The 23,557-nt window shown below is 42.6% G+C and overlaps 1 protein-coding gene across 1 annotated transcript in view; it reads left to right on the top strand.

Annotated features, from left to right (window-relative positions):
• OFCC1 (orofacial cleft 1 candidate 1) overlaps positions 1–23,557 on the top strand; it is a gene marked incomplete at its 5' end in the record, with an annotated part of 94,110 nt that overhangs the window by 57,269 nt on the left and 13,284 nt on the right. Inside the window, 2 exons of the mRNA XM_033154646.1 lie at positions 218–306; positions 4,053–4,174. Coding sequence (XP_033010537.1) covers positions 218–306; positions 4,053–4,174 — 211 coding nt within the window. The remainder of the gene's footprint in view (positions 1–217; positions 307–4,052; positions 4,175–23,557) is intronic.

Below are 23,557 nucleotides of genomic sequence, written 5' to 3'. Positions count from 1 at the left end.
GTAGGCTGCTGTGCCTGTTGTTTGTTTGTTTGTTGTTGTTACTAGTTTCAGTTTGTGAACATTATAAGCAAGTTCTTGAGATATACAGCAAAACAGGCAGCATACTTGAGGCTGAAAATATAAATCTTAAATTATTTAAAATTTGCTAATGTGATTATGGAAACAAGTATATTTTCAGTCATTTGAATTACATATTTGTTGTGCTTTCTCTGCTTAGGAAATGAGCCATATCGAATCAACTCTGGTTCATCTGATAAGAATTGTGATCTGGTCCCAGTGAAGGAAGCTCATGGTATATATAGCAAGGTAAGGATCTCTCACTTTCTCTCTCTCTCTCTCTCTCTCTCTCTCTCTCTCTCTCTCTCTCTCTCTCCATTTGCCTTATAAATTCCATTTATTTCAAAAGGCATCCTTGGCTTTCAGTGGATGCTTTTTGTGTGCATCTGGAGGAAAACTGCTGACATTTTGTGAACTCAGCAGTGGCAGTAAAACTTTTTTTTATGACTCAGAACACACCTTTTCCCCGCTCTGCCAAAGACTTTGGCTAAATAAACCCCTTAACAGCTCACCAATACCTGCCAATCTTTGAAGTGGTAATTAGCTGGTTATTTTCTTTGCTGAACTTTTATGGTTTATTGGGTATTCTCACTTCTGCTTCTACCTGCTCCCTTCAAAAGGGTGTTTGGGTTTCAGAGTCCATCATGTGATGATAGTGAAACTGATCGATTCTCTTCTGGAAAATGACCAACCCATCAAAAACCATTTTTTAAATTCTTGTACTTTTTGCATTCCCCTCCCCCCAAAAAACTCTGGAATTTCATCACTAAACAAATACTTGTAGTCATGGTTTTCCTCCTCCTCTTTGGCAATCACTCATAGTCAAGTAAGATTGTCCTCCATAAACATGGTCTTAACAGTGAGTCCGTACGTGACTGTGGAGGCCAATTCTGGATCCACACGTCCTTTCACGGTGGGGACATAGGTTTCCGGGTGGGAGTTGATCACGGTGAGAGTTTGCAAAATGTGCCTTCCTCTTAGCTCACTTCTCCTTTTCGCCCTGAGTTCATGCTTCTTCAAAGTCTAAATATTAGGCATGGTACACCTAATATTTAATATGCTACCAGATCAAACACAAGGTGCTAAGGATGACCTGTAAGGTTCTATACAACCTGGGAAGTTAATACTTGAAGGGCTATCTTCATAAGAACATAAGACTGTCCTGCTGGATCAAGTCATTTGCCCATTCCGTCCAACATCTTGTTCTCACAATGGCCAACCAGATGCCTATGAGAAGAAGAAGAAGAAGAAGAGTTTGGATTTGATATCCTGCTTTATCACTACCCTAAGGAGTCTCAAAGCGGCCAACATTCTCCTTTCCCTTCCTCCCCCACAACAAACACTCTGTGAGGTGAGTGGGGCTGAGAGACTTCAGAGAAGTGTGACTAGCCCAAGGTCACCCAGCGGCTGCATGTGGAGGAGCGGAGACGCGAACCCAGTTCACCAGATTATGAGTCTACCGCTCTTAACCACTACACCACACTGGTGTAGCCTGCATGCAGAACCTGATAAGAACTCCCCACTTCTTCTCTATTAGGAAAGTTCCATCCAATACAAGTCTCGAACCAACCCATTGCTTGTATGGGCAATAAACCCATTATTTATGATAATGCAGTATTATTTCATGAAGTGAAGTAGTTCCAGAGCAATAGTAGTAAGTGGGTGTATGCTACATTATTTTTCTTCTGTTAGCTGCTCCAGGAATATGATTGAAGGGTTAGCTGCTCCAGGTATATAATTGAAGGGTGGTATAAACTTAAAACAAATTAATAAGTCGGTTTAAGTTAATTTATTAAATTTGTATTGTTTATATTGGCATTTGTTAGGTACCTCAAGCATTTGGAGAGAAAGCTTCATAAATAAGTATGTACATAGCTAAGCAGTTAAGTGGTGTTTATTTCAATGGGGTTTAAGTGCACCTCATTTTTTCTCTGAGTCATGTCCAGTGTACTTTTAAAACAAAACCCAGAAAACAAAAGCACCCTTGCTGGAGGAAAATGTAAGAAGTCACATTTGGAGAAGGAGAGATGTTCAGAGCCTTCTAAGGGACTTCCATGCCTCAGCCTAATTACTGCTATTTTTGTTCTTCTGATGTTTTGTTGGCCTAAAGAGCAATGCAGTGACATCTTATTTGATGTTGTTCAGAGCATTGCACTGTGTGTAATTAAGTTATTAACGTATTGTTATTAAAGGGCACAAAGTGCTTATGCCCATGCGATCATTGTGAGAAAGTAAAAGCTTCCTGGAGCCACACCCTCATGCCTTTGACATAAGATCTGGTTCTGAGTCATGTGCATGATCAAACACAACCCAGTGGAGTTCACGTATAATCCGTTTTAATGCCTTTTTGCTTTGCACCTTGAACGCTATAATTCTGACTCATAAGCTTGCAAAGAGTGTGTCAACGCTTTGCACAGGCAACTAGTTTTGAAATCTCAGTCTTCTTGTAGACCTGCATGTGCAACACTATGCTGCATTCAGATGACTTTGCCAAAACTTCTGATTGCCGCATGCTCACATGCTCCCTCCCATAGGTGCCAACTCCCTGGGGCCCTGGGTGCCTGAGCACCCACAAAATTCCCCATGAAGGGGCCGGGCACTCACAAAATTTCATTGCTAGGGCCATGCATGCTGACCCTGGGCACCCACGATTGCGATACCAAATTGGCACTCCTGCTCCCTCTTCCCCTCCCCTCTTCCCCTTCTCTCTTCCCCTCCCCTCTTCCTCTGCATACAAGGGAAAATACAGGATGAGATACATCCACTTCTAACCAAGGCAAACCATAGTTTACTGTTGCATCTAAACGTAGTAATCTATGGCTCAACAAAACTGTCAGATTATGATGAGAATTAGGATGTGCCATTAACTAGAAGTCCTGTTTTCCTTGTATGTGGATGATATCCCATTCAAGAGGCAAAAAGGGGCAGTAATAAATGGGTATACCTAAAACAGGAGGAGTGAGGCTACAAAACCAAGAGTATCTGACAGAGGGTCCCACTTTCCAATTTACATACCGTCTAGCAGTGGTAGCTTGCATGGGCGCAGCCGGGATTTTTGTTGGTGGGGGCAGGACTTGGGGAGGGGGCAGAACTAACGTGATTGATCAGTTAAGTATTTCTATTGTTCAACTTGATCTAGAGGGGGGCAGCTGCCCTCTGCCCCCCTTTAGCTATGTCCATTGTAGGTTGAGGTGGTGGGGGAACAGAGGCCCTGGTTTACTCCAAGTTGTGACAATGCTGTGCTTGTTAGGGCAGAGATGGGGTGAGTTAGGATGGGGGCAGCCCCACAGGGGCACCTGCAGGGGCACCGCTGCCTAACCAAAGCTCCCCTGGCCTCACTTCTGCCTCACCCCATCCACATGACAGCATATGCAGCACTGCTGTTGCCGAGAGAACATGACTGCCTCCACTCCCTGCTCCCAAATGAGCCACCACTGTTGTCTAGAACGAATCCCCAAACATTGCTGGACTACAACTCCAAGCAACCCTGAGCATTGCCCATGCTGGCTGGGGGATGATGGGCTTGCAGTTCAAGAATATTAAGACATTATTAACCAACTCCAGGGTTGCAGGTGGTTGCACTGTGGCCTAGACCAACGCCTAATTGTCTCTGCAATTATGTTATATGCCAATCATTTTGCAGTGAAAAATCAAATTTCATCACTGTGCAAAGCCACTTTGTATCCTATCTGCTCTAAAGATATATTGCCCGGGCTGAACATTTAGGGTTTTATTCCCCATTTCTTAAGCCAGTCCTTGGACCAAGTGACAAATTGGGTGCACTTACAAAGACAAAAATGAAAGTGTGTGAGTCAATGCTAACCAAATTCCTTTGCTATTTGTGTGTTAAAACCGTGGTGCTGCACTGCAGTTCGCTGGATTATTTCAGATATATAAAGTAGTTCCCAAACAAGGCCATTCAAACAGGAGTTGTAAAATCTCTAGTGCATTGTTTTGGCCACTTAATCTCCCTTATTTATGACTGTTATTTTTAGACAAACCAGAATGATCCGAGCAACGTGTGTGGCCAAGGAAGTCCTGGGATAGGACTAGACGAACCAGCTTTCCGTGTAACATCTTATCTGGAGGAGTTAGAGAAACACAGATTCTCCGTATGGTGAGCAAACTGATTTTTCAGTTTGTTTTTGGTTTACTCCTTTAGAACTATGCAAAACGTGTTGTTGTTTTTTCTCTTTAGGCCAGGGTGGGGCGGGGGGGGGGGAGGGAGGATAGAAGCAAAACTATCTAAGGAAACATGACAGTTGAAATAAGTGGTGATTTAGTACCGGGGCTGTTCATTATTTCTGGAATCAGAAAAAATACATTTCATTTCTTCTGTTGCTGGAAGTGATGCCGTTTGAATCAGCCATAAAAATGAGTTCCTGGCCATTTGTGGTTATTAAAGACCCCTGGGCATTTCTTTTTAAAAGAGTAGCTGCACAAGTAGCTGCTCTAACCACAAGATTCTTGCCAAATCCTTATTTTATATTCTGCCAGCCTCAGTATTTTGCCTGGAGTTTTCAGTTAGACAAAACATGCTGCCTCTCTCTCTCTCTCCCTCTCTCTCTCTCTCCCCCCCCTCTCTCTCTCTCCCTCTTTCCTTCTGGCTCCAGAGTGCCTGCTCCACCTTATGAGAAGCATCTTACAAGAACTCCTTATCTCTTCAAATCTAACAATTTGTGCAGAAACGTTTCCTAGACACATATTTTTTTTAAGAGAGAGAGTGAAAGAGAGGAAAGGACCACTATGACTAGGTGATGACACTTCCTGCAGAATAGGGCATGCATATCTATATCCCCAACCCAAACCCATGTTGCAAATTTTAAAACAGAAGTGACTGAAGTGGCAAAATGCTGCCAGCCCCGTTTTCTGCCTGATTTATTAGACAAGAGGTACATGCTCGCCTTGGCATTATGATTTCAAACAATCCCCACTGGCCCCATGCGGAGCAGTTAAGAGCACAATTTTTTTTTTTTTAAACAGAATTTATTAACATTTTCATAATATAACATAAACCCAACCCCACACCTACAGATACAAAAACAACTACAAATACACATAAAGTCAGGATTCTTCTTCTTAATTGTAACCTTACAAAAAAAAAATTTCTAGTTCTGAATCTTGACGCTTGACTTCCCCCGCCTTTTCACCTTCGGTTTTAATTCAATATACTATTTCCTTAACAGCTTTACTCTGTAAAAAACTTAACTTTACTTAAAAAAAAGAAAACATACTTATCTCCATCTTTGCATTATACCTTAAATCGTAACCAAATATTCTTATAGCTAAACTTATTTCTTCTGTCCTTTATCATGCTGCTTTTAACTTAAAATTCAATATCTCCTTACTTATTTAAAATAAACTTATCATTAACAGACTTCACACTCCGACTTCGGATACCATGGCAGACCATTTAGATTATACATTTAGTTCTTCAACCCACTCCTCCTCTGTCCATTGTCTTTTCCTGTCTTTCTCCAGCGCCAAATCTCCCATTGTCTTCCTCCAAGTGTCCACAGATCCAGGCTGCATCCACAGCAAACCCCGCATCAAGCCTCAAGGCGTTCCTCATCTGCATTCTGGGCTCCTCCGTTTCTTTTGCTTCTTCTTCTTGTAAAAATTCTAATTCCATGTCCCTCGCCCCCGAGCTGCCACCTCGGGGTCTGGATATTATAAGTTTTCCCATTTCCAGTTGCTTTCCCCGGTTTTGCCCAGCCATCTCAGACCATCTTTCAAACGCCTCTCCCAGCTCTTTGCCAAGGCATGATTCCATTGTATAGAACTTTTGAAAAGCCTCCTCTGTGGAAAGTAGATCTTTTTTATGAATAATTCCACTCAAGACTTGTAGTTTCCGATCAAGCAGTTCCATCTGTAAAATAGTGAGCTTTTCCTCATCCTTTAAATATGAGTTCGATGCCAGTGTGAGCGCGAAGTCCAGCATTTTGAGAGAGAGGGTGAGTGTCAGATTTCAGTTCCTGTCTCTTCCTTCCTTTGTTTCAAATTTTTCCTACGACACTCCGAGTCGCCGCCATTTCTCCGAGGTAGGAGTATAAAGATCCAAACTTCAAACGGAGATATTTTTCCCCCAGTTAACCCCCGAAGGGAGGTCTCAACAGACTCAGTTTTCAAATTCCAAATACTTTCTAATGATTGTTGTGGCAGCAGTCACTTAAAGAGTTAATTTCTTTCACCAGCCGAAGGGAGGGAGGCGGGCTGCCTTTCTTCTTTCCCCCAGAGCATTCCAGAAATACAAAGAGTCAATCAATTACTCACAGCCTCCGGGTTCTTATCAGCTCCTTAATGACAGGTAGAACTTAGACGCTCATCACAGGCTTTGCCGCCGCAATTTCATCCCGGTTGGGGCTTCTCCCCTATAGCCCGGCTCCGTAGTCCCTTCACCCCCACTCCCCCTTTACAGGGGGTGCGGGGGAAGGGTTCGGAGCCACAACGGGCACAGCCGGGGAGCCCAGGGCACGGGACGCTCTTCCCGCACCCCAACCGGAGCCCTGCTATGCGGCTGCAGGGCTCCTGACCCCCGGGATGAACTGGGTGCTTCGCAGCCGAAGCGACCCACGACCACCCATAATGGCGTCGCAAGCGGAACAAGAGCACAATTAAGGCTATTGCTTTCAGAATCTGATTATGAAATGATGAGCGGGCAGGAAGAAGTTTAATAAGGAAGTAGGAGTGGACGAATCTGTCAATTCCTGTTTCTCATTTTGTTCCAATCTTAAATTCAGTTCTCAACATTTCTACATCATTATTTGCAATTTTTATTTTATTTTATTTTATTAAAAAAATATCCTCGTGAAAATTTGGCAGCATTTTAGTGCAAATTTCTCTTGATATACATAATTTCCCTAATATTTACAAATCCGTTTCCACTGATAGAATGCATTTTTGTACAGGTGAACTGCCTGGAAAACTGCATTGCAAAATTCGGTGTGAATGTCAAAGGATGGCTTTGTTTCAGTTTGCGCATTGAAAGTGCTAATTATGTACATCCACGTTTAAATTTGAATTGAATCAAATCTCTGTTCCGTCCCTTATAAGAAGGATTGATCGTTGCAAATAATATTTGTTTCATAATCAAATATTATTATTTCTTATTTATCTGATTCACCCTGCCCTGCCCAGCTCTACCCCTCTCTTACCTGCTCTACCCTAAATCCCACTGCTTGTCTACTGACTACTGGCCCACCTTAGATCCACCAGCTGCCAGGAAGGTTGCTATCAAATCAAAAATTGGGAACTCTGTTCAGTGGCCCACCCATACCCTGCCCCAGCTGAGAGACTTGTTGAATTGTCACTCAGAGCTGTTGCTTGTAGAGCAGGAAGTGTCCAGTTCTAGCCCTAATAGAAAAGCAGGGACCAATGGCTTTGTGGGGAGGGAATGATAGCTTAGTGACAGAGCAGTGCATGTGTCACATGTGGAAAGCCCCAGGTTTGGTCCCTGGCATTTCCAGTTACCAAAAGTTTTGGCAGCACGTGATAGCCAAATGATTGTCTGTCAAAGACCCTGGGGAGCTACTGCCAGTCAGAGTAGATAATGATGGGCTACATCAGGGTTTCTCAAACTTGGCTTTCCAGCTTTTTTTGGACTACAGCTCCCATCATCCCTCGCTAGCAGGACCAGTGGTCAGGGATGGTGGGAACTGTAGTGCAAGAACAGCTGGAGACCCAAGTTCGGGATACGCTGGGCTATATGGACAAACAACCCTGTATAATGCAGTTTCCTATGCACCCCTTCCCTTAAAGCATAGCTGTGAACCTTTCCCTTTTTTGCAGGAAATTCCCTTATTATAGCATTGGGAAACAGCAGGGAGGGTTGACAGCTATGTATATAGCAGTGGGGAACAGCAGGGAGGGTTGACAGCTATGCCTTAAAGGCTCATATCTAACATCTCTGCACCCTAGAGGCAGAGGCTTAGCAAATCAGTGTGTTGCTGCACAAAAATTCTACGCAATGCTGGGTAGCAATGAGATCAACAAAGGGTAGGCCCTAAGCTGTCTATTATTTATCTTCTTCATTTCTCTGCTCCCGCACTGTCTCCCCAACTTGTCTCTGGAGGGTTGCTCCCTTTCTCTGATCCCAGACCTTCCTCTGCTAGTTCTTTAACAATATATTATGTTAGATGATTAGAGACAAAAATAAAAATAAAAAATAATGGGGCTCTAGGTCTAGGAGCTTTTTAGGTTTCCATAAACATCAGAGTTTTAGATACTCTGAGATGCAATCTGAGCAATTTCCTTGATCTTTTACTGGAGCTGGTAAATCATTTATTGGGGTAGCCTTTTTACAAAATCCTGCTTTAAAAAAACAACAACCCCATAAAGTCTATTTATCATAAAATGCTGTACTACCAGCCATCTTCAAAGTGATACATGTACTGCATTAATTATCAGCTAAGAATGGCCTTGAAAATGGTTTGGGCTTTTTCAGTATCCTGGCGCCCCACTATCTTTGCCTTGTAAAAAAATAAAATTGAAAATAACATAAAATTGGAATACAGGAGCCAAGAAGTGTGTATTTTAAGACAGGGTTTCCCTGAAACTTTTTTTTTTTTGAAGTGATTGCAAAAACTACTACTCTTATCACCGCCAATATTTGTCTCTATAATGCTATAATTCATAGCATACTTCAATAATATGTGAAGCCCTATGTGGACAAGCCTTGAAATCTTTATAAAATGAGTCTGCAAACCCCAAAGGACATACAGGGCCCAATCTATTGCTCACTTACTTCAGGGGCACTTAGACATTGAGCTGGATCTGAAGATGGGCTCAGTGGAGTTCAGAGCCGGCACAACCATGAGGTAGTTGAAGCAACCACCTCGGGTGGCAGGAACCACAGGGGCAGCAGATTCCAGTGTAGATATTTACTCCCTCCTTGTTCCTGGTGTCATTCTTCACACCCCTTTTTGTCCCTAACGGTGAGGAGGGGCACCATTTTGTGGTTTGCCTCAGGTACCAAAATGTCTTGGTCTGCCCCTGGTGGAGTTCCACTCGCAGGGAAGAAAAGGGCAGGGTGATACATTTTTTTTATTTTTTACCAATTCCTACTGCAGCCCCCTGAAAAAGTGCACCAGATGACTGAGGAACTTTCCAGAACAGTGCAGGAGGTGGCTGTGGACAGTGGTGGAGGAAGGGTGTGTGGGCTGCCCCGGGTGTCATCGCTGAGGGGGTGACAGAATGACAAAAATATGAGTTTAAAAAAATAATTAAAAATTGGGCTAACGAAACTTTTTAGTTCAGTCAACAAACATAACGAAACGCAGCTGGCACTGGGCGCCACACCACGGGGGCCAGCACTTACTGCAGAGCCTGCAGTGTGCCTGAGCCACACATCTCTCCTAGAAGTGACGTGGTGGCTTGTGCACCTGCAGGTTCCGCGCTCTCTGAAATGGCAGCATGGGACTTGCGTCTGCCTTCCGCCTCTCCAGCTGCCCTACAGCTGTAGGCTCCAGGCAGTGCGCCCTGCCCCTGGCTGCAGAATGCACGGGCCGCACCTATCACCCGAGCATCCAGCTACACAGCTGGCTGTGGAGGAGGCTGCAAGGGAATGGGGAACTGGTGGAACTATCCCTATCCTCCAGTGCGGAACCTCTGCTGGGTTCCAGTTCCCTCTGTGAGCAGGAGCCCTTATGCTCATGTAGGAGACAAGAGTCTTCAGTGCCCAGAAAGCATTTCATTTGATGACTGCAGAAAACTCTCACCTTCTCCGTTTTCTTTGCCTAGCAGAAACTCGATTCTTTCTCCATTCTCAATGATACAGTATATGTTTAAAGAGGTAACAATACAGTTCAGCTATGATTTTCTCGGTCACAATATTTTTTTCGAATTTTGTTCAGTTGTGTTTCTCTTGTATGCTGCCTGTGGCCAATGGGTATTGTCAGCTTGCAGCTCCGTAGCAGGTTGTGGGGGCAGCAAAACTTATCTGACCTCCCATCACTGGTGCAAGAGGGCAGGGAGGTCCGCACAGTGCCAATGCATCAATGGCACCTCCTATGGGTGCATTTGCACTGTGCCAACCTTGCTGCAGCCTTACCCCTCTCCCTCTCCCTCTCACTAAGCCACAGTGACGTTGGTGATGGTTAGCTCTGCCGACTGCTACTGTCACAACCCCAGAGGGATGCCAAGTTGGGGAGGCTGGATTAGCCATTGTCAGTTCCATTAAACCATAATGTACTCGGCAGTGTATGAAATCAGTCTTAAAATTGGCACTGAAATCACAGTGTTTAAAAACCATCAGGTTTATTTCCACCTGCTTCCCATAGGGGACACATGAATCTGAGAGCTTGAAGGAAAGCAAGAGTTAATTGTAAGCGCTGCAGTGCCGTGGTGGCATTGTTTTTAACAAAAACAATAAACTTTCATTTTTTATAACACACAAGTGATTTGACATTGAAATAAATGCAGATGCTTCTTTGCACAGTGTATTCCCTGTTGTGCTTTCTTAAACACCTTCACATATGGTTTGCCTCATTCTTGTGAAACTGCTTGTTGTTTATGTCATACAAACAGAACAGATTGATTTTACACTGAGTAAGTAGGGAGCAGAATGAATTATCCATTGGAAGCAAATGATTGCCTGTGTGTTCAAAATATTTGAAATTAATCTCGGCTGCTTGAAAAAAAAATTCTTAGGATTCTTCCTGAGATCTATTTTACATTTTATTTAGACTATGTTGTGTTTTGTTTTCTTCTTAAAAAGGGGGAAATTTTCAGTGTTTCAGCTTCACTTCTGGTCAAAATGCTACCACTTCTACAGATGTCCAAATCGTAGGTAAAACTGCCTGAACAAGAATAAGCAGTCAGATTTGGTCTTGGTCTTGTGTAAATGCCTATAAAGCATCTCACACTCTTAAAGAACTTTTTTCCTTGGCTCCCATACAAAATTCATTCATTTTTTCATTCATTCACCTATAACCAATTATTTCCTTGCCTTAACTTTGCTCCTCACCTCTATATGCATGTAAACTTTATAGATGATTCATACACAGGATAATATATTAAGGTAGTTTTGTCAGCAATCTTAGGTTTGTAGGATAGTGATAGGAATGGCGATGATCACTCCCCCCCCCCCCAGCATGCATACCTAAATTTTCTTTTCCGGAAACTGCCTACACAGAACATGTGCCCTGTTCCCTATCTGCTTTATGAAGCTCTCACATGTAAAGCACATTTTGATAAAAGAGCTTTTTTTAAAAGAGAAAAAAAGGTGAAAAATAGTGTTTCCCATTGAAAAGGGCCTTATACCACATCTCTTTTCTGCCCTTAACATTCAATAAATAAAATAAATGGGATTTTTTTTTTACACCAGTTAATGAAAATATACAGGTCCATTGGAGTATGTTATTCAAACAGAGGTGCCTAAACTAGGTTCATAACATTATGAACCTGGTTTAGTTTATGAGTTGAGTTTCTGCCATATGAACCTGGTTTATGCACCTCTGTTTAAATAATATGCCTCAATGGACCTGTATATTCTTCTCCTTCTCCTTCTCCTTCTCCTTCTCCTTCTCCTTCTCCTTCTCCTTCTCCTTCTCCTTCTCCTTCTCCTTCTCCTCTTTCTCCTTCTCCTTCTCCTTCTCCTTCTCCCTCTCCTTCTTCTCCTTCTCCTCCTCCTTCTCCCTCTCCTTCTCCTCCTTCAATAAACAAAAAAGGGAAACCACCGTGTAGTCCATTGAAATGAATACTCTGAGTAGAGATGGTCTTGGTGAGAACACAATCAAACTCAGTCTGAATCTTACCAAGGCAGTTGGGGAGTTGAGGATTGAGATGACCAAAATTTATAGACTTGACTGTCTGTAATCCAACATGACACAACAGATAAGGTTTCAGATATCTTGCAACTGGGAGAGATGGAGGGAGAGTGATTCTGCTGTGCAGATGCCATATATATATAATTCATATGATGAAAGAACACATGTACCAATCTGGAGTTAAAGGAGATCCACAATTTTCAAATGAACAATAAAGCAGATAAGTGGCATATTTAAGTTGTGATTCACTTTCATGGCTGAAACTATAGCTTGGGTGCATTTCAAGGAAACAAACGAATGGAACTAAGTGCCATTATTGTTCATGCTTGTTGCTTTAATATGTACACAAAGCATACTGGGAAATAATTTGGTACCTAAAACTTTCTGCTATTCATTCTTCCCTTTGGTGGCCCCCCTTCAAATTTTAACAAAGAAATATATACACTGAGTCAACCTCAAACCACAGTTGAAGTATTGGTGAACATGCTCCAGAGTTACCTAGACTCTCATTCTGTTTCAGCTATGGACATTAGGGGCCCTGGGTATGGGGAAGGTAATTATTCAGCTATCACTTTGAGATCCTATGGATTTAAGGAGAGGGTTGTTCCTCAAGTGCATATATGTGACCATGGAGTTAGGAGCTGGCTTAGAGGTGGTAGTGTCTGTCCTTAGGATGCCCCAAATGCACAATCTATATTGCCAGTATGACAACAACAGATCATTTTGTTTACCAAAACTAGTTCTCTGCAGTTTGTTCATGAATAACTATCCAGATTCAATGACTTCTGGTATCCCTGAAGGTTGACTTCACTCTCAGATCCACCAGTTAGCCACAACCCTCAGTGGTACACAGGATGACCAATCAAGCCTGTAGGAAGCTGCCATATACCAAGTCAGACCATTGGTCCACCTAGTGCAGTATACTCTACACCAACTGGTGGCAGCTCTCCAGAGTTTCAGGCAGTGTCCTCACAAAGCCCTACCTGAAGATGCTGGGGATTGAACCAGGGACCTTCATGCAAGCAGATGCTCTACCACTGAGCTATGGCCCTTTGTCAATTTCCTGAAGTCAGTGGGTGGGACTGTAACCATATTTAGGTGCATGGGATGGGATTAGACTTCACAAGTCCCATGCAAGTAAGTGAATCATTGTAATGAATAAATTGCTGCATACCATCCTCAGCTTTTCATCCCCAAATTGGCAACAACTATCTGCTTCAAAGGCCCACTGAGAGGATGGTTGACATGAGGGTTGTGATGCATTTCATGTGAAACCAAATAAGTGATGCAAATAAACAATAAGGAACAAGAAAAATCATGTTGAGCCCAACATTTCCCTTTTAAGAGAACTACAAAACAAAAGTGTTGTAAGGAGCTTCTGGCTCTTATTAAGGGGTACAAGATTAAGCTACAGCACTGCAAATATTTGGGGAATATTAATTTGCATGTGAGTCAGAGTTGTAGCTCAGAGTCTATTCATTATGAAGAAATCCCATTTACTGTAATAGGATTATTCCAGAGGATATGCTAGTACCTGTAGAATCATAGAACAACAGAGATGAAAGAGGCTTCAAAGTCATTTATTCCAGCTTGAGGGAGGTTTCTATTAGTACAAACATTCCTATCGGTTCAATATCATCCAGATGTTCTGTAATGTCCCATTTCACCCAGGTTAGTGTGAGCTGTAAGAAGAGAGACCACGAGGAGCATAGGGTTGATGCCACTGCTCAACAGCAGATCACACAGTTTGTATGCAGATGGCTCCTGGCATCTCTATTCAAAAAGAACACAGATAGTAGAATTGGCCAGGCTGTCTACATGAGATCTTGGAGAGAAGACAGCTAGATGAACCAATAGCCTGATTCAGTATAAGGGAATTTCATATATTCATGAGTGCTAGAAGTGCCTCCAGGACAAGTGTCTTAGAATTCAGTTCTCACCAACCACCCAGACAATAGCCAATGGTCAGTTCAAGCAAGCAAGTGAACATTCACATGCTACAATGGAAGGCGAGAAGATCCCGGAATCATCAAAGAGAACCCCTTCTTCTCCTTAAATATGGCAGTGTGTTGGCAAAGAATAGGGATCCATCAAGCTGTGCTTCCCCACCAAATGGCCCCCTTGTGGTGCAGCGGGTCAGTGCACTTGCCAGTTAACCAGAAGGTTGATGGTTCGAGCCCACCCAGGGACAGCTGTGGGCAGGATTCCTACATTGCAGGGTGTTGGACCAGAGGACCCTTGGGGTCCCTTCCAACTCTACCATTCTATGATTCCAAGGGATGTGCATTATCTGTACATTATCATTAGTACATCTCATACAACACCATCAGCACTCAGAGCCATCTATATAATCCTGCAGGATCAAGAAACACCTTAGAGGTTTCTAGCTTATATTGGTTGTACACCATCTAAAGCTCTAGGGTTTCCCTGGAGGATGATGGGCATTTCCTGAGACCTGCTGCTCTGGGTTATGGGTCCTGTGGGCTGGATATGGAACCTCCACCTGATCAGAGTTGTAGACCCCCAGGAGGGGAGAGGCTTCCCTACAATCCTTAATTGTGTGTCGTGGGTAAAGGGCCAATAATGTATCATGTCCCTCACCCTGGGCAGAGGTATTGGCTCTTGAAGTGCAGGTCAACTGATTTCCTTTACATTAACTACCCATCCCATATTTTTATTTTCCCCTCTGCAGAGAGTCTTGCAATTCCTAAATGTGTCCCAAGTTCAACCCATACCCCACTCCTTTCATCTTTATTTCCAGTTGTGGTCCAAAACTGATCTTGGAACATCTGACTACTTGGGGTTAGCAGGGAGCAGGAAATGCTTTTTTGGTTTTTTGGTTTTGTCTTTGCAGATCTGTCTGAAATGTCTCTGGCAGGCAGAAGAGAAACTGGGAAGGAAGGAAGAGGCTAGGCAAATGGATTATATGAACAGGATGTGTTTAAAGGCCTGCTTGTTCAATTGTGAATAAAACTATACTTTATCTGTCTCCTGATTTAACAGGAAGCCCTGCAAACTGGGAATTTGCAGCAGTTGTTCACGAATGCTACAGAGGTGTGAATTACATTCTCTAGCCGAGCTTTAAAGAGACGAGGGAGCGCACTGGTGTGATTTAGGCAGGCGGTCGGTCAAGGGGCGGGGGAGGCTCCTAGTGCTCATTCCTAGATCTTGCCCACTTTTGATTTTTAGTTTTCCACTGAGGTATAATGATTGAAAACACTCTGTGCAGTTTGCTTTTGCAGGATTTAGCTTGGCCGTGTGAGAGACAAAATCCTCTGGTTCAATCATCCTTGCTTGCAGCATGTCCGCATGCTGTTCTTTAAAAGTTGTTTTTTCTCTGAGAAACAACCGCTTTCCCTTTAACTTTTCAATCAAAGTGTAAAAACTAATGTTTCCCTATCAGATATACTGTACATGGTGGAGTATTTTATAGAGCTTTAAATTAGCCTCTGATGTTTATCCTAGGCATTGCTTGCCTGTAAAGCCCCAAAATGGCAGTCCAAGCAGCTATGTATACCATATGAGATGGAGATGGTTCCCTAATTTTATTTGTTTTGGCCCTCGACTCAGAATGTACTGTCTGAGTGTTCTGTTGTGTTTTGGCACTGGGGTTTTTTCTGATTGAAGTGCCCAGATTCAAAATCTTCTAGTTTGAAGAAGCATACTACCAAATGGCTATATAAAAATAAGAAAACAGGATGGTCTTATTGCAGTAATAACACTAGACAGAAACTAAAATGGAACTAAAATATAAAGTTCAAATGTGGACCCTGAGACATTGACCAAGTCCACACATAATGCTAAGCCATTTTTTTATTAAACTATGGTTTATTAAACATTATGTGCTAACCTTCCCCAGCAGCTTGACTATAGTTTGTTTACTTCCCTCAAATGATGGTCTGAAGTCATGGTTTGTTCAGAGATGGATTTAGAGCAGCACCACTGGTTCTGCTGCACTGAGCACGAAGCCTAGGGAGTGCCACAGGGCATCACAACTATGACGTAGTGAATTGAGCAGAACAGAAAGCAAGAGACTGGATGAGGGTGCCAAACTTTGGCCTCACACAGGGTGCTGCTGAAATTTGAAAGACCAACGTTCGTCCCTGGGTTTTGCTGGCTAGTGAACCTTGACTTGACATAACTATTGCATGTTGTTATGTGTGAACTTAGCACCTTTCCTTAACCATAGTTTGTTTCTCTACCCAATCCCAGATGCATTCAGGCTTTCTCTTCCCCTTTCCCACCACACAGTCCACTACTGTTAGGAAGGCTCCTTATATGGATATGGTTAAAAATAGGCAATGGTTTCCTGCATAGGTCTGGACTAATCTGAACAAAACCAAGAAGCACAGCTTAAAATCATGGGGACCGGGAGATGAGGAAAGGGAAGGGAACTAGGTAAAGCTGAAAAAGTTTGGCTCCTGCAGCAATTCAGAGGGTTGGAGCATCGGGGGGGGGGGGAGTAGAGGTGGAGCTGTCCAGTGAATACAAAACCCAAGGGAATGAACAAAGTGGGGACCAAAGGTCACAGCTATAGGGAAAAGACTTTCTGGTGGGCATGATATATAATACAGAAGAGGATCTCATTAAGGACAGGGCTGGGAACAGTTGGCATTAACTGAAAAAGGATTCAGGTGATGACTTGCACTTGTTCTACCCCACCCTTCTAGTGCATTCACGTTACTCAGGGCAGCTTGCAGTGATTGAAATCCAAGCAATTCCACAAAAGGAATACAGCCGCAGCTTAAAAATAGAAACTGGCTCAGCAGGTAAAAAGCATTTTAAAATGTGCTGTCCACTTGATGGAGTTTCAGATGTGAATTTTGGCTCCTTTGCAGGCGGATCCTCTGATTCAGTGCTCCAGGGGGAAGACGCATCCCAGAAATGACTCTGGGAGTCATAAGGGAGATAGTTTTTGAATATCGGTTAAAAGTGTTGAACATGGGACTGGAGGAGCAGGTTTACACAACAGCCCATCCCCACTGCTGCCTATGCAAAGCCTATGCACAACAGCCATTCCATTTATTGCTTGAGAGATGCTCATACAGAATCTTTGCATATGAGGTGCATGGTACCCACATGAGACCTGACATTTCCTCCATTCATCCCCACCCGTTTATGGAAGAACATTACTTTCAACTAAGAATGCATATTTATTCTTTTTTTTCTTAACCTCTGCTTCAGTGCATTCATGACAAGATCGTATGGGTATGTAGCTGCGTTTTAACAGTTTTTTAATTTCAGTTGTTGCTTGAAGCACTGTGCTGGAAATTAGACACTTTTAGTACTTCAATTATTGTTGATTTATTCCTCGTTCTTGTAGATACAGTGAATGTAGTTACTCAAGGAAGGTTATCTAATTTTGAATGCCAAGCACCAAATCTCAGTGTACATCTTGGCAACAGCAAGAAAGACTTATTGACTTGAAATTTGTCATGCCAGCATGAGTGCCTTGTAGCATTTTCGTTTACTGCTTTGCATTAAATGGGAGAAGACAGGATGGGGGGGGGGAAGCCATTTCTTTTCCAGTCTGACACTGGACTTATCTGGGGTGCTAAATTATGTCAAGCCTTGGTTCCCAAATGGTGACCTTTGCTGAGCCCTATCTCGCCTGAGGTGAGCAGGATCTCAAGGGATCTTTCTTGAGGTGAATATGATATTTCTCTTTGTCTTTTACTTTACCTCCTTGGGTTAAATGGATTTGAATTTAGCTCAAGTTCAAGCCTCACAGAAAGGAAAGCAGCTTATTTTTCACTCTGAATTAGCTCCCAGAAGTTTGCATTACACTAAAGGACATCCATTCCTTTGGCACATGATTGCATACATAACCATCATTCCCAGTGCAGTTCCTATGTAGCTGCAGCTTCCTGTCACTCAGCTGTCATAATGAGCTCTGGGCTTGGGCAGCTCCATGCAATGAACTGTCCAGCTGTCCAGCTGTGTGATGTGGCCTGCCTAAATTGTTTTCCCCAATCCTTGTTTCTGTATGTCCTTTCCTTCCCCATGCTATCTCCAGGCCACAGAGGAGTGGTTCAAAATGTTACACTAAATGGTGATATGTGTGTCAGGATGGATGAATCCACCCATTTTGGATTCCCTCAATTTCCTCTTTCCTCCCAGTCCTTTCCCCATAAGTTTGAGATTTATTTCCCCCCTTTAAATCCTCATGAAAATTAATCAGCAAATTTCTCATGATAAACGTATGCTTGTATGCAATTCCTCTCAACATAGTGCATTTTTAATGTTATTTTCTCCAGTATATGCATTTCTACGCACACTTTGCCGTAGTATATGCATATATTTTTTTGGTACACACATCTTGGCTGGAGGACTGCATTGCAAAATTAAGAGAAGCGCGGCTTTTGAAAGATGGATGTGTTTTTGCCCACGCATTGTTTTAGTCCACATTCACACTGCACATTTAAAGCACTATGATAGCGCTTTAAACAGTCATGGCCTTCCCTCAAAGAATTCTGGGAGCTGCCGTTTGTTAAGCATGGTGAGAGTTTTTAGGAGACCCCCACATTCCCCTCACAGAGCTACAGTTCCCAGAGTTCCCTGAGAAGAGGGATTGACCATTAAACCACTATTGGAATTGCAGCTCTGTAAGGGAATTGTGGCACCTCATAACAACTCTCAGCATGCTTAACCAACTGCAGCTCCCATAATTCTTTGAGGGAAGCCATGACAGTTTAAAGTGGTATCGTAGTGCTTTAAATGTATTGTGCGAATGCGGCCTCAGAAAATGTGAATTAGAAAGGCCTGCCTCTGAATGTGAGCTGGAACAATTTTTCCCTCATCCTCATATGTGTGGCAGATAGAAAATATATGTGCACATGAACCAAGCCACCTAAATGAACATCTCTCATTTGAGGGACATTTATTGCTCTCATCATCCTGAACATATTCCAATGTCCGTTTCCTAGCAGCACATTTGTTTTCAATGACCTACCAAAAAGCATCCTACAGCTTTGCTAAATCATCCCCCAGCCTCCAAATCTGGCTTCTTTGTATATGCCACATGTTTTTCATTAGCTTTTTTTTTTTTTACTGTTTTCCCCTTCCTTTTCTGTAATAGCTGACACATATTTTTCAATTGCCTGGGAAACAACAACAACAACAAACCTGTAAGCTGTTGCAGGACACTATTAATAGGTTTGCCTCCAACTGAATTATATATGGGTGGCATAGCACATGTTTAGTCTTTCATCCTTATCTGTTTGATCATTACTTCCAATCTGCTGTGTGAGAAATGTGACTGGCATGTTGTCTGGAGTAAATAGATGCTGCAGGTTGAGATCATTTATGCATGGCTTGAATTTTGATGAAATTTTATACTGCCTTCTGGGCTAAATATTTAACCTAAGCGATTGTCCCAATAATTTGGATGAATCAAGCCTTTTGAGATGGAAATTTTACCTTTCATTATCTCCCGTGTTGTTTACTATAAAACCTTCTGTGAGTGTTAGGGAGCAAATTAAAAAAACAACAACACCTAAATTTGTTTTGGGTACTTTCCTCTCTCTTTTAGTTCTATGAGTTATGAAAAATGAAGTCAAGCGGAAGTATTGAATGGAAGGCTGCTCACTGATTCCTGTTGAAACTGAGCTGTTTTTGACTACAACTCCCATCATCCCTAGCTAGCACAACCAGTGGGCATTGTAGCCCAAAACAGCTGAAGACCCAAGTTTTGGAAACCCTGCTCTACATGAAACATTCCCCACAAGGAAAAGCAAGCTAGAACATTTCACCCTGACGTGCTCGCTTTCTGTTTGCAAGGGTGTTGATTAGTGGGAAAACATTAGAATGTTATAATCCCCAGCCTGATCTCATTTCCACTTCATTCTGCCACATGAACAGACCCAACCTAAGAGAATGTTACTCCTGTTCTACACCAAATGAATTTCACCCAGAACACTCTCCCATGGCTACATATTGCAGAGAAAACCAGGAAACAAACAGACTCTTGTGTCCACCATTCCCAGATGCCTTAGTGACGATGCTCTGATAGGTTTCTGGTGGATATTAAATCCCTGAGGAAACATTTTTTTGAAAACCGCTGTCTTAAATGGGATTTCAATGTCCATTGCAATTCTTATCTGATCCATCCTCATGGTAACCCTGTGAGATAGTTCATTAGCTGCCCCTTTCTCTTGCTGAAGAAGTCAAGGACAGGCCTGGATCTGAGCCACAAGTTTCTCATGCTTTCTCTGAGCAACACTGTCAATTATGCTCTCTTTTCCAAGCTGTTCTCTACATTTATGCGAGCTCACAATTGGTTCTGCATGCAAATTGGGATTTACATAAGAAGCAAAGCCCCTTTTACATGTGTCAACACACAAAATATCAGACACAGACGTGCATGCAGGTCATTGATTTTTTCACCTACCATTCACTGCTAGAGATGTTTTTTGGAATACGTGGGCATAGTTGCTTTGCTATTTAATTAATTGGCAGTGTGTCTGCTTCTTTCCTTTTTTTTTTTTTTTAATAGGAAGTCTTTACGCCAGAAGCAATGTTTGAGATACTGGGAACATAAGCAATTAGCAAATTATGGTATGTTTAAATGAAAATAGTTTCCTGGCCTAGCACAATGAAGAAGGCTTGCAGCCATGTTGTTTCTTCATTAAACAAAATGACAAGGTAGCAATAAGTATCTCCTATAGTATAGACAAAATTAATGACACGGCAATCATATGATAAATCATCACAGTTGGTGTGTTCTGCAGCAGAAAAACACAGTTTTGTGTCCCCATCACACAATCACATATTGAATTTCACAGCAGGTCTGAAACCAATCAATGTCGGCATTGACTACAATTAGAGTGACTTTTTTTTTAAAAAAGCAGATTCCTTTTAGGAGTGTGGGGGTGTGTGGGGGAAATACATTCACCATGCAATATTTTTTTAAAAAAAACTTTTTCATTTCTCACCACTTTATGCAATAGGCAATGCTCCTCATTTATTCTGGTATTCTTATTTATTCATTCATTCATTCCAGGGACACTTTTATTAGGAAAAATTGTGGAGTAGTTGCTCCAGGAAGCAGATTCCAAAAGGGACACAATTTTCCTGCCCCAACCTCTTCCATTTTAAAAATGCGCAGAAGCCTGGGGAGGGTTTCATTTCGGCTTTTCACTTCTGGTATTGTTGTTGTTCTGCTGCAGGCAGCTCCCCTTTTGCATGGGGGTTGCTTTCCTGGCCTCCGCGCATCAGCGGAACATGCATAAATCTGCCCCACCTTGTTACGCCCCCAACCGCTTCCATAAGCCCCAGCCCCATTCTGCCCCATTCTGCCCCATTTTCAGGTTACTTCAGGGCCTGCGGCGATGAGCGTGTCTGTGGTTGTCAACCGAATACACGTAAAATGGTCTCTGCCTGTATTAGTAGTAGTAAAAAAAAAAAGGTAAAGGACCCCTGGGCGGTTAAGTCCAGTCAAAGGCGACTATTGGGTTGCGGTGCTCTGCTCGCTTTTCAGGCCGAGGGAGCCAGCGCTTTCCAAGTCATGTGGCCAGCATGAATAAACTGCTACTGGTGCACAGAGGACCATGACGAGTGCCAGAGTGCACAGAAATGCTGTTTGCCTAGTAGTAGTAGTAGTAGTAGTAGTAGTAGTAAAAAAAGTGGTGAAAATTACCTAGGGCTCCTCCCAGCGCCAGGTCAGAGCATTTAAATCAGGCTTCTTCAAACTCGGCCCTCCATATATTTTTGGCCTACAACTCCCATGATCCCTAGCTAGCAGGACCACTGGTCAGGGATGGTGGGAATTGTGGTCTCAAAACATCTGGAGGGCCGAGGTTGAGGAAGCCTGGTATAAAGCATGAGGATGGGCAAGACAGGTGTCAGCAGTAGACCCTGACAGAGTACTGGTCCACAGCAACTGCACAAGGATGTCAGGTGCCTGACAATAGCCCGGAGCAGCTGGCAGGGACTGTTGGCAGTGCACACCTGGCCTTTTCGCATCGGCTTACCAGGAAAGGGAAAGGAATATGGCAGGGAGGTCAGTGCTGTGCAGCTGCATGGGCAGACCCAATCTTGTGTTCCCTCTGATGCATCCACACAGCACTAACCTTTTTGCTGCCGCTCCCTCTCTGTCCAAGTGCAGTGATTCTGGCGTGGTGCTTAGATTTCCATCCTCCACTATGTGCAAGTTTGGTATTAATCAGTGCTCATAAGATTAACTTTTCTTTATATTTGTTAACTGTGATTATTCTGAGGGAGACAGCATGCCCAATCGATCATTAGTCATTTTTAGTACACTGTTCTGCCGGACTCTTTCTCTCTGTGCGAATTTTTATGTCCATTAAAACATGTCTATATGTAACTTTATTGTTTCTGACACCTAAATGTGTAGAATTTATTCTTATGAGCTGGAAGCGGTCGTTCAGCTCTGACATTTTAAGTATGACAATAATCCAAGTAATTGTCACTCATTCACTTAACTGGAGACATGTTTACTTCCTGAGAGAACTAATTAGAGTACAGTGTTACTATCTTTTAATTGCAAAAAGTGTTTGCTTTTGTTTTCAGTTTTGCATTATGCCACTGTTCTTCACAGCTCACGAACCTTAAAGAATCTTTTCGTAAATGACACTCTACTGCCACCTTCTTTGTCCCTAGAACTCTTTGATATCTGGTGGAATCTCAGTATTCAAACATCGTTCAGCCAATTAGCTGAGCTTGCTCTGTTTGCCAGCTAGTCTGAGATGTTTGAAAAATTCAGTCTTTCCGAAATCTTATATGAAATGACCTCATCTGCACTGCTTGCATTAAACTGTGGATCAGAACTTCAACATCCACTGGATGTCACACTTCTCCAAATGTTGTGATGCAATTGTTGTCAGTTTAAATATATCAAAATATGCATTTAAGTAAAAATGATGAGAGAGAAAAAACACATTTAGATGCTATTTGGGGAGAAAACAAATTTAAATACATATCTTGTGAGGATTTTTTAAAATATAAAATGGCTGAATAATGAAGATCAGAGTTTTGAGTAAAAGGATGCAAAAAGTGATATTGACTAGAAATAGGTATATCCACTCATCCCAGATCTAATCTCACAGCAACTTCACTCTGTGGAAGCAGTATCATAGCTCTCCTGGACAGTATCCAATGAGTATTTACTCAGTAAATCTCATTAAACTTTTCTAAGTAAATAGCACAGGATGCTGAAATTCCTGATGTTTGGTACATTGCTCACGCCCAATGCAGTTTTTTGGTTTTGTTTTGGTTTTTTGGTTTTTTTTTTTTGGTTTTTTTTTGCTGTTGGTCTTAATATGTTTTAGTGATGTGCCCCTCAAATCATTATTATTTTTTGCATCCTACAACAGAGTCTTTCATAAATCATTCAATGGGACTATGACTATTAGAGCCCAGAACTGTGGAAATAATGACACTTTGTTTATTACCACATTTTTTTGGTTCCAGCCTTCTTTCAAGGGAACATTAGTGTTTAAGTCCTAAATACCCCCTTGGGTATTAAGATAGGCAGAGGGGCTCTATTGGTAGTTCCTACAGCCTCATAAGCTTGGTGTGTGTGTGTGTGTGTGTGTACGTACGCGCGTGCGCAACCCAAGGCTGTAGCTAGAGGGTGATGAGGTGGGCCCCCACCGGGGGCACAGGCAAGGGGGGCACAAAATTGGCTAAAATATGTCCATAAATATGTCTATAAATAAAAATATCAAGGTGAAGTGTGTGAGGAATTGCATGGGTGAAGGGGGGGTTGGAGGAGA

The sequence above is a fragment of the Lacerta agilis genome, chromosome 7, assembly GCF_009819535.1.
Source record: "Lacerta agilis isolate rLacAgi1 chromosome 7, rLacAgi1.pri, whole genome shotgun sequence".
NCBI classification, from domain to species: Eukaryota; Metazoa; Chordata; class Lepidosauria; order Squamata; family Lacertidae; genus Lacerta; species Lacerta agilis.
Note: the sequence above shows the minus strand (reverse complement) of the source record. Positions and strands in the feature narration are given on the sequence as shown.